The sequence below is a fragment of the Oreochromis niloticus genome, unplaced genomic scaffold, assembly GCF_001858045.2.
Source record: "Oreochromis niloticus isolate F11D_XX unplaced genomic scaffold, O_niloticus_UMD_NMBU tig00000377_pilon, whole genome shotgun sequence".
Taxonomy (NCBI): Eukaryota; Metazoa; Chordata; class Actinopteri; order Cichliformes; family Cichlidae; genus Oreochromis; species Oreochromis niloticus.
The window spans coordinates 15,647-32,500 of record NW_020327142.1 but is presented as its reverse complement, the minus strand read 5'-3'; the positions used below and the strand labels follow the sequence as shown (position 1 = coordinate 32,500).

The 16,854-nt window shown below is 38.3% G+C and overlaps 1 protein-coding gene and 1 long non-coding RNA gene across 2 annotated transcripts; both read right to left on the bottom strand.

Annotated features, from left to right (window-relative positions):
- Positions 1-1,658: 1,658 nt before the first annotated feature.
- Positions 1,659-16,180, bottom strand: LOC109200993 (uncharacterized). The gene is made up of 3 exons (XM_025904215.1): positions 13,233-16,180; positions 10,779-11,638; positions 1,659-1,666 (listed from the first exon to the last, which is right to left on the bottom strand). The coding sequence occupies exons 1-3, from the start codon at positions 14,000-14,002 to the stop codon at positions 1,659-1,661; spliced, it is 1,638 nt and encodes a 545-aa protein (XP_025760000.1). The 5' UTR covers positions 14,003-16,180.
- Positions 12,124-12,425, bottom strand: LOC112844588 (uncharacterized). Its single transcript, XR_003217321.1, has 2 exons — positions 12,394-12,425; positions 12,124-12,251 (listed from the first exon to the last, which is right to left on the bottom strand). It is a non-coding gene; the product is annotated as an uncharacterized LOC112844588 (long non-coding RNA).
- Positions 16,181-16,854: the final 674 nt, after the last annotated feature.

Sequence of the window (16,854 nt, the reverse complement as noted above, 5' to 3'; positions counted from 1 at the left end):
CATTGACTTTCTATGGAGAGTTTTCAGACTTTGTGTTGGTCTGAGGAGATTTGCCAAAATTCTATAAATCCCACAACAATGATAGTGACATTTTCTGAAAGCCAGCAAAAATACCTACGTTTTGATGTATAATTTGTGGAAGTTAAGTGAAAATTGAGCAAGTAGGAAGAAGTTGTTCGAACATGAAGAGAAGACTGCGAAACCTACAGTGGCACACTGGAAGCCAAGTGCATAGCAACCATAACAACGCATGTATTTTGTGAAAAATCACAAAGATGAAACTGAAAACTTAAACAGGGATAAGATGAAAATGGTAACAGATATGAAAAAGCTGAATCAGTCATGAATAGCCCAATAATTCGAGAACATTTTAAAGTTTGAATGGTTGTTCTAGGTGAAAGTAGGACAAAGTAGTTAAGTTTCAAAAACAAGCAAGTTTTAGCAGAATTTTGGAAGTTTTCCATTCATTTCAATGGGACAAAAAAAAGCATAAAAAGCATAATATTTTAAAAAGTATAATAGTTAAAAATACCAAAAGTCATAGCGATCATTAGCAGAAATAGCAGAATAGTTTAAAATTTGAACGGTGAAAATCGGCTGAAAATTGTGGAAGTAGAAAAGTGCCAAAAAAAGTACAAAAAAGTGGCAACTAGAATAATAATAATAACTAGAAAAATTTGCATTTCCTGCGAAAATGCAGTGTGGATGCTTTAAAGCTGAAGCTGTCTGGTGAAAATAGTTGAAAATAGCTGAAGAAATCAAAGTCAGTGATTAACAAGTTGTTGAATTTTAATTACGTTGCAGAACAACATCAAGTTAACAAAAATGTAATAACTTAGCAGAAATGCAATAACTTAGAAGAAACATAACAATTCAGCAGAAATGTTGTAGTTTACCAGAAGCTACAACTTAGCAGAAATGAAATAATTTAGAATAACATAACTTAACATAACATCACATAATAAATAAAAGTAGTGTAACCTAGCAAAAATAATATAATTTAGTAGAAAATTAAAAACTTGGCAGAAATATTACAAGTTACCAGAACTGCTATAATTTTGCAGAAATGTAATAATTAGGCAAAACTGTCAACAGATAACAGCTGAAAAGGCTAAAGTAACCTCAAAGTTACTTGTTTATCTGTTAAAAATTACCAGAAACATTAGAAAAGGAAGAAAATCAGCCAGCAGATAAACTGATGTGGAACAAAACCAAGGGAAAATAACAGAGTTTACACAGCTGGTGAAATCTAAAAATGGCAAAAAAACAAAAACAACAAAACAAACAAAAAAAACCCAAAACAAAACAAAACCCACACAAACAACATTTAGGTAATAAATGCACAAGATGCTGCGGTCAGAGATAAAAACACCCAAAAATAATGTTATTGAAATGCCAAAGAGTGACAGAAAGTTTAGAAAGTAGAAAACCAGTAGTAGAAAAGTAGAACATTCAAATATATTTAGAAACATATGATACAAAATATTTACTCAGTTGTTTCCAATGATTACAATAATGGCATACAGAAATAAAAATCCCATTTGGGACAAACAGAAAAATATTAATAGAAAATGCAAATCAAATGAATCTAACATCTATACAAACAACTGAAGCATCTGTTGGAATTGTGAACATATCCTTGTTTGCCATGTTTATGTTTATGGCCCTAAGATGCGCAGACACATGATAGGCTATTAACTGCAAAAATATACACATATATAAACAGCAAGTGAGAGAGAAAAATATATGCTCTGATTTGGAGCTTTGTGTAAATACCATTTGGCAAGGATAAACAACATGTTCCAATGCCACGTTAAAATTTTCATAAGCTTCATTTTTTCAGTTAGTTTACAGTTTCCTGATTTTATGATAAATATGGTACCAATCTACAAAATACTGTCGAAATGAAGTCCACATTTTGATATATTTGAGGTGTAGAGAGTCACACAGCTGAACAATCGATGTGCATATTTAAAGAAACAGGGATCAAATAAAGAACATTATTGTGAAATAAATTACAGTGAAAATAATCACTGCTTTGCGTTAAAGAGTGACTTATGATGAGGTATTAATTGGGTTAACTTTACCTCTAACAGCTTTTCACATAGTGCTGTGACCAGGATGAAATCCATCATAAAGTAACTGTAAACAGTAGAACCATTAGCATGAATGTTATGGTTCTACTCTGATCAAAACTCAAGTCAGCTGTGTGACCTGATATAAAATATAAAAGAGGAACACATATAAATTGATGTGACCTTTATGAACTTTTCAAAATGACTTTATATGTCTGACCCATTATCTATATATATTAGAGCAGATGTCGAAAACCACTGTTAGACCTAGTCTATACTAATGTAGTTACTGACACCCCATACTAAGGCAGGATTCATACAAACACACATTATTTATTCTCTTAAACATTTTCTTTTTTCACATTTTGAGATTGTGTAATTTCTATAAAGAATATGTTAATGGTCAATAGATATAGTTATTTAAATGTCCATAATAATACATGATCATTTTTGTACATCCTACAATTCAAGATTTAGAGCTGTGTGTTTGTATGAATTCAGCTTGCTATACTTATAGACTTAGATATATTAATCCACTATTTACCCAAACAAGTTACATTGTTTGGGTAAATAGATTGGGTTTGTCCTACAAAATAATTATTCAACAATAAAAAAAACACAAAAAACATCTAGACATTAATCCAGAGTTCAGTTTCATATGTCTGATATTGTTTGTTAAATCTGGTGACACAAACACAGTCAAAAATTCATTGCTAGTGTGACATGTGGTCCTTTTTGCTTTACCAATGATATGCTGGTTACTTGGACCAGTTTAGTATTTGCTGTCACAGAGGAATGTTAACCATAAATCCAAAAGACAAAACTGAAAAAAATATGTTAATTGCAAACATGTTTTTGCTTAGTCAAATGATTGAAATTACATGGAAACTGTCACCTTACAGCCTCATTGTAAAAACAGATGTTTTCACACAGTTAACAAAGCTCCACCACATCCGATCACTGCATATAAATTAAAAAAAAATAAAAAATTAAAAAATTAAAAAATTAACACAAGGGAAGACTTTTGATTTAATAACTAAGCTTAAAATAAGTGTTACCTTTGAATATTTGTGGGAAAAATCTGATGCTACCCCAAGAATACAAAGCCACACTGGAAACGATGACAGGCTTGCAGCCCTCTGTCTTCCTGAGTGAGGTGCCTGATCAGTAGCAGTGAGTTGACAGAAGTCGGTGTCTGTAAGAGGGCCAACACTGATACTGTCCACTTGCGTAGAGTCTAAGAAGCTGGAATGCAGGCACACGACGAGCTTGTTCTAAAAAAATACAGAAAAAGGAACATTTTATTTGTGTTATTAGAAATAAGTTATAAAATGACAATGTTGAAATACCTTATAGGTGCTGCAGGCCACATAACCAGAATCCAGAGCAATCTCACACTCACATGATGGTGAGGAAAGACATGAGCTCTGCAATGAGGTTTGAATGTCTCAGTTGGGACACTGAAGAACTCAGAAGACAGCAGTACCTGCACAGAGAGACAGAGTAGAAAAAGCATAGATTTGTAATCCATAATGTGAATTAAAACTCAAAAAGTGTCAACAAGTATAATCATTTGAGTGTGTAATTCTTTATGCAATAAACAGGATTAAATTAATTAAATGAATTAAAAGCAATGACATTTTTTTAATCAAAGATAAAGAATCATACCTCTCTCTGCTCTGAGGATCACTGAGCATCTCTGACAGGAAATACAGTTTCCTCAGTATCAGTCATCATTGATGGTCTTAGAGGTGTGTAGTGTGGCAGCATGATGATGGTCTCCAGATCAGGCAGGAGGTCAGGTGATGGGTGTGTCATCTTCTCCATTGAAGACACACTGGTATGGCAGTTCATAAAACAGCAGTCTCTGTGTGCCATGTAGTTATCTGTGCAGTCCAGCACTGATGGATCAGGTTTGGCTCAGCAGTTCATGAAGATGGTGTTAAGATGTTGTTGTTTCAGCTGAGGATGGTGAAGTTCGAAGGTTTCCCACAAAGGAAACAGGACTGTGTGTGCCCTGTCTGAAAAAATACATCTACAAAACATAAAGTGCTTTTAACACCACCCACTCTCCCCACCCACTCATCTCAGCCCCCAAGTGTCTATGTAATGCTGGTATGGGGTGTCAGTTACTAAATCTAATTAGTGCGTCAGAAAGCGGGGGCTACACCTAAAGCCCCCGCTTTCTGATGTCTTTGTTTATTAGCAGCTTTTTCCAGCTGCTCAGAGAATTCTGACTTGGCCTTTATCCACCCAAACCCAAACCCACCCGGATAAAGGCCAAGTCAGAAAATGGATGCAGAAACTTTCCATGTACTTCTAAATCAGTTTTTATACATATTCTGTAAGCTGTAAAAATGTTTTTCTCTACATAATTAATCATTATAAACATCTCTGGTAGCCTAAAGATAGTTTAAAACGTTTAACATTTTTTACCTGTAAAACATGATAAGCAAAACCTCATTCATCCCAAAACATTTGATTCTACAAAATTTACTATAATCAAGAAAATATAATTGTCTGTTATTATTCATGTGACCCATAATAAATACCTGCATTTATCTGGGATTTATTTATTTACTATTTCATATTTGAAAGCCCTTTGAGGGGAAGCTCTCGTTTCTTGAGATACATACATCAGAGTAAAAAAAGTATCAAAAAAGGAGATGACAATTAACATCCATGAAAAAATGCATTAGTAGATTTAGTCATTTAAAACATGAGAATAAAAACATAAATTATGTCCGTTTAATACTTTTTGCAGCATATTTCAGATCTGAGGTGCATGATAACAGAAAGCAGATCTCCCGGCTCTGCATGAAGTACAGCCATGATTTGGTGAAATGATTAATAACATTGCAATGAGAAAGGCTCTTCTTACAGACACAGTAGGGAAGACAATATGAAGAAATATGATTTTTCAATGAAAAATCTTTTTCATGCTCTACAATCAGTAAACTCTGTAAAAACATGATCTGTAATTGTTTCAAAACTCACCAGACGACTTCATGATTGGCTGGAGGACAGGACACAAAACACAGGGTTGTGGTAACTGTAATATGTTCTCAGGACACCTGAATGGAGACTTTGCTGTGGCTGAGAAATAAAAATGAGGTCAAGCAGGGTGTTCTTGTCTGTAGTGGCAGAAGTGATCAGCTGTGAATACCCTCTTGACTGAAACTGCTCCAGAATCTGTTTTCTTCCACTCTGTAACTGGTTCTCATTAAAATCTCCACACACAATTATTGGGTGACAGTCCATTATTTCAAGTGAATCTAAAAGACTTACCAGGTTTTGCATGAACGGTGTCAAACTGTAGTCTGGAGGTCTGTACACAACCGCAATGAGCGCAGGGAATGGAGCCTGAACCTTCAACACTAAAAACTCAAGATCAGTGACATTATGCAGATACTGTTTTACCTGAACCTGAAAATGATTCCTCAAATACACAACAACTCCACCACCACTTCTGCTGGCCATGTGAGGAAAGTTTGTGTAGGACACATGTCTGTTGCGTTTGAACATGGTGTAGCCATCCAAATGAAGACTGTCTGCAACAAAGGAGCCTTGGAGGTGAGACTCTGTGAGACACAAAACATCTGCTAAACACATTTCATGATGACTCTTGATGTCACTGATGTGAGATGGTAAACCCTCCGTATTGTGATGGATCAGTGTAAGAGTGTCAGGTCTGCTGGCTGTTTCTCTGACCTGAAGAAGAGGCATCATTTCCTCAACGCTGGCTTCTCTCATGGTTTGGAGCGCTGCAGTTACCTCGGGATTGGCGTAAATCTTTTTCTCATCCAAGTCCTGCAAATAGAGTCCACTGAGAGACGTCACCCTGCTGAGAGCAACATAAGCCATACCTGGTTCAAAAATGTTCTTCATTGAAACTACAGCTGTCTGTGTTGTAAGACCCTGAGTTTTGTGAATTGTGCAGGCAAATGCTAGCTTTACAGGAAACTGTCTGCGTACCGCCCTTTAAACTTCAGACTCTCCTCTGCTCTCTCAATGTAAACCAGATCATCAGATGCTGCATTAGCACTGCGGGTGTTTCTTACAGACTGCCGGTTGTCCATTCTGAGCCCCAGTTTAATTATGTGTCCATCATTTTCAGATCTCACCACCTTTATCAGTATACCAAAAGCACCGTTAACCAAACCGTTTAGTGTGTCCAAGTTTCTGGTCAGCATCACTCGGGCTCCTTCAGCGACGTTCAGGGTGTCGGGTAAATCATTTCGCCCACCTGTAAATGGTTTGTCTCTTCGTGCCATTCTGCCTGTACGTTTATCCTTCTGGAAATCGTCTGCAGTGATGATTATGATGTTTGAATGAAGCTTCTTGAGCGTATCTGTGTTGTGGGATTCAACATTCTTGTTGGTGGCATAAATGTGTAAGACCTCGATTGGACATTCTTCTGGTGCAGTCACGGCCTGTAACAACAAATCTCTGTCGCACTGAGAAAGCTCATCTGTCTTTTCTTTGACTCTAATCCTGTTCAACATCTCAGCAAAGGCCACATCATCTTTTTGACGCATGATCTCGGTTAGAGTGATCATCTGAAAATGTTCCTGCCATAGGTCAATCTGTTCTGGATCGTAAACACAGAGAGGTTTAGACTGTCGCACTGGTGGCAGCTGGTAAAAATCTCCAACAGCTAAAACTGACATTCCACCAAAAGGTCTCTGAGTGCCTTTGATTTGTTTCAGTCTTGCATCCACATAAGCAAAAAGGGGTTTTGAAACCATTGAAATCTCATCAACAACAATAATTTCAGCATTTATAAGCTCACATCTGACTTCATCTAGTTGGTTACCAAGTCCTTGAATGGGTGGTTTCAGACTCCTGGGTAGTTTCAGTAGAGAATGTAACGTAGAGCCATTGATAGAAAAGCTGCTGTCCCGGTAAATGACGTCAGTAAAACAGTTGGATTTGATATGTCAGCTTCTTCTGCATTAGCAGGCAGTCTGCTCAGGATCTTTGATGCTTCAGAGTGAATACATTTAATCAGATGTGACTTTCCAGTTCCTGCACCACCGTTGATATAGAAGAAAAATGGATCTGGGTTCAAACCACAAACTCGCTGAATACACCAGTCTCTTATAGCATAGAACACGCAGGCCTGCTTCTGGTTCAGATTCTGATACATTACACGTACCACAGCTGGATCAACTGCAGGTTGTTCTCTGACGGCTCTGATCTCTGTTACAGCATCAGACTGACGACTGTAGTCGGGAACATTCTCCTGTTCGTTCTCATCATCAGAATGTCTCTCAGGAAGATTCTCATCACATTGCAGCCTCACAACTTCAGATTCAGGAGCCAGATTACACCATTCATCAATAACAACATCCCTATTTTGTTCAAACTCTTCCAGTGCACTCTCAATATCCTCAGAGTTCTTCTCATACTTGTCTTTATTTCTCTTCACAACCCTTTTTACGGACTCACTGTGGTCTGAACATGGAAGTCGTACAAAACCTGAGTTGTAGAAGGACTGATAGGTTTGGAACCCTTGTGGTTTCAGTTCCTGCTCTGATCTGTGTGGAAGGTAAAGTCTCAACAGTCGTCCATAATATTGCTCGGGATCTTTTTCTTGTGAGCAGTGGTAATATCTGATTATAGCTGGTTTATCATTCTTTCGCCTTTGTACAAATCCAAGCTGATTTAGAAGAGGAAGCACATCTTTTCCTTCATTTGGACCACTCACCAACCGGCACAAGGCAGCAAAATCAGCCAGGGACATTTCCTCATATTCTGGTGTCTCAGGTCTGCATTTGTATTTATCACTCAAACTTGTCATCCAAATATTACAACTGTCATGTGTTGTGGATTCCAGGTAGCTCATCGGGCGACTCATTTTTACTGGGTTATCATCTGTTGGTACAAATACAACACTGCGGGAACATTTTTTCATTTTTAGGCCACAGACTCGAGTCACACACTCCTGTGCACTGATTTCTCTCTTTTTTGAATAAGCCTGCATCACAGCTCTCATTTCATCACATTCATTGACCGTGTTCTTATCAGAGTTGTCAATAACTGTCTTTAGGTATTCAGAGAGGCCAGATTCTTTCTTCGTTATATATTTACAGAGATATTCTATACATGAATAGGCATTCAATATTAACGAGACATCTAAATTAGAGTTCCAGGCTTCAAGCAGGTGTGGGTTGTAATTGTTGATCCAACAGTCCTTTGGGTCACGTTTCAGAATCAGCGCTGTTTTCTTGTTTATGTCTTGGAGGCATTGCTCATACTCATTCATTGTCAAGTTGCATCGTGACAGAATCTGCTCTATGGTGAGAGAAGCAGCTTCAGGTTCCTTCAGCAGGTTCAACAAAGGTCTGAGTTTGGCTTTTGCAGCTTCAGTGTCTGAATCCTCATCCTGTCTCACAATCATTGTTCTTGTGGATGGTGGTTTTGGAAACCCAAATCTACAACCAGAGTTCACACTCTTAAAGCATGTCTTTGTGTGGTTTTTGCTGTGCTTTTGTAGTTCAGCGACTTTTTTGTGCAGTTCAGGCTGTTTTTCTGGATCAGGGAGTTGAGCTGAGATGTATCTGTCCACAAAGTCACAGACAGTTTGGTCATCATCCACATCTACTTCTACCTTTTCTCTAATCCACAGCAACATGTGTATATGAGGACTACCTCTGTGCTGGAACTCAACTCTGTAAAAGTAATCAATGATTTCACCAAGGGGCTGTGCAGGAGAAAAAAGCAAATCTCTGAACAAAGCCTCAACACGCTTATCAAACATTCGCATTGTGGTTACTGGATTTGATCTTAGAATTTCACACTTTTCTGACCAGTCCAGGGCTTCAAAATCAACCTCTTCACCTTGCTGTCTCTTTATTGCTTGAATCACTTCAGGCCATCTCATCTCAGCAGCAGAGAAAGTGACAAAGAACTGAGGTGTTCCTATTTGACGGACCATACTGAATAAATCTCTGGTAGTTTTCTGCCAGTAAGCTGGAGTTCCTCTGAGTGGCTGCATAAATCTGATTGCATCTTTATTTCTTACCAGCTTCTCTACTTCTGTCCTACTTTGTAACATTCCTGATGTGATTTTGCGTCCATCTTTCGTCATAGTTTTACCTTTCCTTAACTGTATTGTCATGCTGGAATTAGCCAAGTGTATTTCAGTGACAAACTGTGAGAAAAACAGGTAATTTGTATCTTTAGCAAATCTTGCATCAATGTTGAAAAGCCTTGACTTGAAGTAAGCACTCGGTGTGAGCTTGAGACGTCTCTTTTCATCCAGTGTATTCTGACCAGTAGGAAACTGCACAGGAAATGCCATGGCTTCCAAATGAGGAGTTCTGAAGAAGCTAACAGGATTGTTTCTTTCTGCAGGAGCCACACAATATGTGTTATCAGTGAAACAGAGAATCTCTTCTGAAATGTCTACAGGCTGCAGACAACTTTCTAGAGCAAAACCTCCATTGTTCAAATCACTTTCTGGTTCCTCAGGATTTTGTTCCTCTGGTTGTTCATCACAGGATTGCATATTAATAGCTTGTTCACTTTCAGACTCACTTTCGCACAAAAGGGCATCTTTTTCATAGTTGTCAATTTCCATTAAATCTGCTTCATCATAATCATCACTTCCCATGCTGGCTTCATCACTGCTGTCATCATCAGGTAACGTTGGATCACAAAGCAATGCATCATCTCTGATAATAATATCTGTGTACTGTGGATGAATTTGTTTCAGTTTACGCAGGGCTTGGATCAGTTTAGACCAGGTGACAGTCTGGAACAGCTGATGGCCTTTGTAGCACAGTCGTCTTTTTAGCTTGATCCTCATTATCTGTGATTGGTTTCTGAGCCGAGGTAAAGAATCAACTGTTTGTTGGACTTCAGATGGGACACACACCACATTACCACGTATGAGTCTTTGTCTGCCCTTTGGAAGAGGAATAATCTTAGCAAATGGTATGCATTTGGCAATCAGATGTCTCTCCAGAATGTTGAGATCACACAGTTCAGCTGGAATATCCTGCAGTTCTAAACCATTGACAGCAGCAAGCCTTGGCATGCGTCCACTTTTGAGGGAACTGTGACACGTGTGACAGATATACTCCTTTTTTCTCTCATCAGGAAAGCTGCAGTGATCATTACATGCTTCATCACACATATGAACAAATTTACCAGTTAGACACTGCTGAGCTACAGTTTCGTGTTTTGAGTAATTGTTTCTTTTGCAGATTTTCACCTGATTAGGAAAAGAAGCTTTTAGACAAACAGTACAAACATAAGATGGTGCTGACTTAATGTTTGATCTGAAACGAGATATGGCCTCATTCATTAAAGTGTTATCTGACTGACACTGTAAACTTTCAGCTGGTCGATGCATCTGACGATATTTTCTTTTTATGTTCATTGCACATCTGATATTATGCATCTGTCTAAAAGAAAAACCGTTCCAATATTTTACTCTCATTCTTTCTCTCATATTGTCCTTGTGTTTCTGCTGAAATTGTCTCTCTTCTCCATAACGTTTAATCATGTAAGATTGTTTTTTCTGTTTAAATTCTTCACTTTCTTTATATAGATTATATACATATGACCTCATGTAAGCTTTATGTTTCTCTCTGAATCCAGCACAAGTTCTGTATATTCTTCTTATACGTTCCTTCTGCTGTTCTTTGAACATAGGAGATTGTCTATAAGAGTCTTTATAAGTTTTTCTCATACGTTCCTTCTGCTTTTCTCGGAATAACGAATCTTCTTTATACATCCTTATGACACGTTCTCTTTTTCTCTCTCTAATTTTAGCACTATCTCTGTAGATTTTTCTAAAATGTTCTCTCTGTTTCTCTCTATATGTAGCATTGAGTTTATACAGATTATTTTTGTACACACTCTTTTTCTTACTGTGATCAGAATCATGAGACTTTCTACTAGAATCTTTTTTCTTTGCCTTAAAGCTTTCATCAAAAGTGTACGTCTGTCTTTCTTTCTTTTTCTGATTTTCCTTTCTCTGTGGAAGATTTTCTTGGACCAATAATCGTCTCCTAATCTTTCTCCTTTGCTGTTTATTAAGCTTCAACAGTTTATGTGAGAGTTCCTCTGTTGTCTCAGTCAAACAGGAGGCAGTGTTTAAATCATTCTGAGGAACAGATTCTTTTGTTACCTGAGTGTCTCTTACAGAAGATGCAGGGGTTTCTATTTCTAAATAATCAGAAGGACGATTGTTCAGCTGAGCAGCTGGCTCATTTGAATAATCCACTCTGGATGACATCACTTCAGTGGCTAAAGTGTCGGTCACAGTTTTCTGTGTCTGCTCAGTGGATTTTGGGGTTTCAAATTCAGGTTCATTTAAAGCTGGTGCTGGAACAGTTGTAGCTGTTTGTCTGTTTTCATCAGCATCTCTTTGGTCAGCAGGGTTTTCACTGTGAAACTCGACAGGCTGTAGCTCATAAGTGCAGGATGGCGCGATGCTAAACATTCGGTACAAGCGTTTGATCCTGTCAATCATGTCGTTAAGACGTGTGAATTTTAACATAACTGCAGTTCCACCACTTACAGCTAGCGACAATGGCATTCCTGTAGACCAGGGGTGTCCAAACTTTTTTCGCTGAGGGCCACATACATAAAAATATAGGAGGGGCTGGGCCACTTACTAGAAATTAGGTATATAACCTTAACTGTAGTGTATTAAAAATCACTTAAAAGTGGTCAAATGTGTTATATTGTTGAATTAAAGACAAAACTGCCTTCATCACAGCTTTTCATAAATGGATCTTTATTAATTTATTCAGAAAAAGCTTTGGTAGCTCATTCTCAGAACAGCAGCAGATTTCTTCTTGGACAGAAGATTTACAGCACAGAGAAAAAACAATAAAGGGGAAAATGGGACGGGGACATTTCAAGCTTGTTATTTAAGTTCTTAGGCTTAGCAACACACCTATTAACGTTCGTTTGAAACGGTTATCAACATTAACAGACTGCACTGGACTTAATAACAGGAGTCCATATAATTTTAGTAAATTATTCTGGAGTATCAGCTGCGCTGGGTATGTAAATCGGGCCATCCAGCTGCGGTGCTGGTCCGACGCCACTCGTGGCAAAAATCCGGACAAATGTCACTTGATCAAGGAGCAGATCTGCATCAGATGAGATCAGCTGACTTTGCGTGTGCGTGCGCTGTGCACAGCGGTGTGTACTCTGTGTGTTAACAAGAAAAACGCATATAAGAAAGTGGTGCGCAAAAGCAGGGTAGTGACAGAATTGATGCGCATTATTGATATTTGAAGCATGTGTACCTGCACATTAACACACGGGTACTGTGGAATATATTTTTACTCACCTAAAGCGCTCGTGCTCTCGTCCACTCCCCGCAAAAAATTAGCAGCTGTGCGGTGTCTGTGGCATCGGTGCTCTCATCGCATGCGATGGAGTAAAAATCAAAAGCACAGCTTTATCAGACAGTTGCAGTTTAATGTTGGCTGACAGTCTTCAGTGCGTGGCACAACTGTATTTCTGGACATGCTGACGTTGTTGAAGTCCTGCACTTTTTCCGGGCACATTATTTCGGTGACTTTAACGAGGCAGCGTTTTATGAGGTCTCCATCTGAAAAAGGCTTGCCATGTCTTGCCATGAGTTGGGCGACCTCATAGCTGCTATTGGAGCCTTTTCCTGGACAATTTGAGCACGAAAAAAAAATATACTGTTGCTGACCCTGCAGGAGAGCTACCCTTTGCTTTACTTTCTGCTCTCGCTCAGCACCAGTGTAGGATGCATAGGCCTGATGTTTGGTTTCATAATGACGTCGTACATTATACTCTTTCATAACTGCCACAGTTTCAGTGCAGATAAAACAGACACACGTCCCCTTGAATTCTTTGAAGAAATATTCACTCTCCCAAATTTTCTGCATTCACTCAACCTTTGGCTTCTTTGGTTCTGCCATGTTTAGTAACTTGGGGGTAAATTTCTTCTGTGATTGTCCTTTTTGGTGGAGCAACTGCCTTGATCAGCAGCAGCTCCCCCTGGTGTTAAAACTAAGAAGTGCAATACACTCAAGCAAAAGTTGAAGTGCGGGCCATACTCTATTCTATTTATAAGATTACTTGCGGGCCAATTAAAACTGGACCGCGGGCCGCAGTTGGCCCGCGGGCCGGACTTTGGACACGCCTGCTGTAGACTTACGTGGGTGAGGGTCAAAATATGCGTATTCACCTGAAGTCAGCCTGCAAACTGCAATGACGGTTCCTCCCATGACTAGCAAAGCATAGCGAACCGCTGAAGCCAAACACTGTAGTCCCTGTTCAAGGCTCGGAAGATGATTTGTACCATCAAATGTGCCATAATGAGCAAACTGAGACATGTCCACTTGATACTCGTGTCTGCGGCTGGTGACCACTGTGGGAAGCTCATCACAGGCGAGAAACACGCTGTTCACAAACCTCTTTCTGGCATCTGAATACACGGCATGGCCTTTGTCCAACACACAGTTTAGATCTGCTCTGGTAATGAATTCATCCTCGTGTAAGAATGACAGGAAAACCAAACTGTTCGCCATGCATTGCTGATTCCTGTACTTTCCATACTTAGCAGCGGCCTGGCTTCGGGACGCACAGATGCTACTCACTCGTGGACGACTTTCACTGTTTGTAACCTGTACATGAGACGGTCCTGGAGCTTCTCCATCATGCTGCGTTTGCACAGTTACCTGGGGTTCAGTCTGGATTACCTGCTGTACTTTAGCATCTGGCACACATGCTGAGCAAACGCCTCGCTTTAACACATCTGCATAAGACACTGCGGCTGTCTGAACGCTGCTCTGCACTTCTGGACTGGGAATACTTGTAACAGACACCTTTACCTCCTCACCGCTCTGAGAAACATTTACCTGTTCTTTCTGCTTTTGCCATCTAAGCTTCTGGGACTGTGACCTTTGACTTTTTCTTGGCATTTTGTGCAAGTACAAACTGGACCTTATATGTATTTATACACAAATGTAAACAAAACTCAACCTGTAAACACTGAAAAACTGATTCCTCAACTTTCTCTTAAATCAGAGCTTTATCAGAATTGATGTAAAAGGCTCACTTAAATACAAACTCAATATTTAGTTTAACTTATTTAAAGTTCTTTGAAAACACTTTGGTCTGTTTTATTGTACCTTTTTCAAAAACTGTATATTATTACTTTATTTTTTTTAACCAGACTGGATAACAAATTGGTCTATACTTCTGTAAAGTAATATGCAGAATAAATCTCAACAATCAACAGGCTATAATTAAACTCTTAGCTTTTAAGTAGACTTTAAATATCTGAAAGATTTACACAAAATTTAAAGCAAATATAAGGAGCTGTGATGGTGTGGTGATCAGATGACAGGCTATGGGGATTCTTCAGCTGGACGTTCTGCAGCAGTCAGGAAACAGGAAGTCTGGGTTCTCAGGGCAGCCTCTAGATGACAACTGTAACTGAATACTTACACTGAGTGACAAAAAAGGGTTTGTCCTTAAATAATAATAGTATAAACTTGTAGTCAAATGTTATAGCCAATGAAACAGACTTGAAAAATATATTTGGATCCAATTTATTGTTTATGTGAATATAAGTCTGAATGTATGTATTACAAAATAACCAGATTATCTTATTACAAATAAACCTTGAAAAAGGTGTGTATTTTATATAATTTATCAAAGTAACAGCACTCGTAAGCCAAACTATCAGTGTTTATTCCAAAGTGTAATGTAAAAATTAAAATGACAAATGTAGGGCTCTGTAAGTAGTTTCTACAGTGAGTTCTACTGTTCTGTAATTCTATTACTGTATATTCAACTTTTTACTTGTAATTTCCAGCAAAATGACTGGATGTGAGAGAGTTTAACGACAGGAAAGATGGAGCAGTGAGAGCGGAGATCTCTCAGAATTCTGAAAACAGATTGACGAAGTTCTGGTAACTTCAATTCCAAAAACTTAGATTCTGGTAAAACTTGATTTCAAGTCACAGGATTGCGTTTCAACTCAGGTTCAAGCTTGTCAACTTAGATAGAGCTCATGGCGGAGAAATGATAGAAGATAGAATGGCTTGTCAAAAAAGATGGAGCAGGGAGAGGGAGAGTGATAGGACAGACTGAATTGCTTGTTAATGATAGAGGGAGAGGGTTTTCTGCAGCAGGTCACCTGTAAGACAGAAAGAAAGTGGAATTAGACACACTTCCAATAAACCTGGCTTTACTGTATTTTTCAGACTATAAGGCACATTTAAAAGCCTTTAATTTTCTCAAAAATAGACAGTGCACCTTATGTATGGTTGTGTTTACTGATTTCAAACCAATTCTATGTGGTACACGGCACTCACGGCATCTGTCAAATGTTTTAGTATGTCTTTGGTAAGCTACAAAGCAGCACCACTTGATGTATTGTCGGAGCATGGCTACCATAGTCAGCACCCTCGTAGAGTAATTCGTACTGTGCTTCAACATAATATGGTGTGTGTGTATAAGGGCCTGGCACCTGTTGAGAGCCATGCTTATGAAGCAGATTTCAAACTGATCAATCCACATTCATCAATACACAAATCCTGAAAAGTGAGTGAATTGTTCTGTATTTTATGTCTTACAACTGAACAATTTTGAGAGTTATTGTCAATGAGTTGAATAAAGTTTGACTTATCTGTTTTGTTTGGCTTAATGTGCCTTAGAATTTAGTGCACCTTACAGTCCGAAAAATACAGAACATATATATCATTACACACTGAAGAGTTGTACAGTACATTATTAGATTCAACTGAATGAAAATGTTTAACATATGGTGGTGGAACATTTCTGAGGACATTTTTGCATTCTATTAACACAATAAAAACAAACAGAGTCTGTAAACCAAGATGTGGTGCTACAGTAACTTACTGTAAACATTATATGGTCAAGCTAAACCCACACAATGAAGTCAGAGCAGACAGTTTCAGACCACCTGGTTTAAACACTTCACATGCACTCAACTCACATGTTCCTAAATGCCCAAAGGTCTCAAATTCCCGATTCTGTGTGTACTTACCTGGTACAACAGTATATCATAATGTCTGGGGAGCCGTTAACATAAAAGTAAAAAATAATTTACTCAGTATGACTTTTGGCAAAATGAAAATTTGGAGACAGATGACTCCTATACAGCAGTTTCTACATATTTCAGTCAAATATGGGGCATGTTTAATACACACCCCGCTAAATCTACAATAAACTTAGCATGGCCGATATTAGGGCCTAATTAAAAATGTAGTATGATGATAAGACAGATTTGTAAGTCTGGAAATGTTTTCATAGACTTTTCTATTATTTGATCATTGCCAAGAGCTGTGCTGACTCACAGCACTAAACTGAATCTCCTATAATGAGAAACATTTCCCAGCACTGCACATCAGACAAACCTTTACTTACCAGACTTGAGACGATCAGATCAGCAGTCTAGAGAAAGGAAACAATTCATCAGATCACTGTTTGATGATTCAGACTGTTGAGCCTCTTCACACACAATCCAATTTACTGTGACACAAATTAACTAGTAAAATCCTCAATTACTTTAAGGCTTTATGAGCTTACTGTAGTGTAAAGAGGAGATAAATGAACTGCAGCGTCTCACATGGCATGTGTAATAAAAGCATTCATTACTACAGAAATGCAAAGAATAGCCATCAATTGGCACAAGTGCAGGATATACCAAATATTTCCTACACAGAAGCCTTGTGGCTCCAACATTTTCTACAACAGGTCAGTTCTAATAAAGTGTGAAAAACCAAAACTTTTAAAAATGTTA

Coding starts and splice junctions, on each gene's coding strand:
- LOC109200993 (XM_025904215.1), bottom strand. CDS start 14,002: ATGCCAAGAAAAAGTCAAAGGTCACAGTCCCAGAAGCTTAGATGGCAA. Junction 11,639..13,232: donor TTTGACCCTCACCCACGTAA/GTCTACAGCAGG, acceptor TGGACACCCCTG/GTCTACAGGAATGCCATTGT.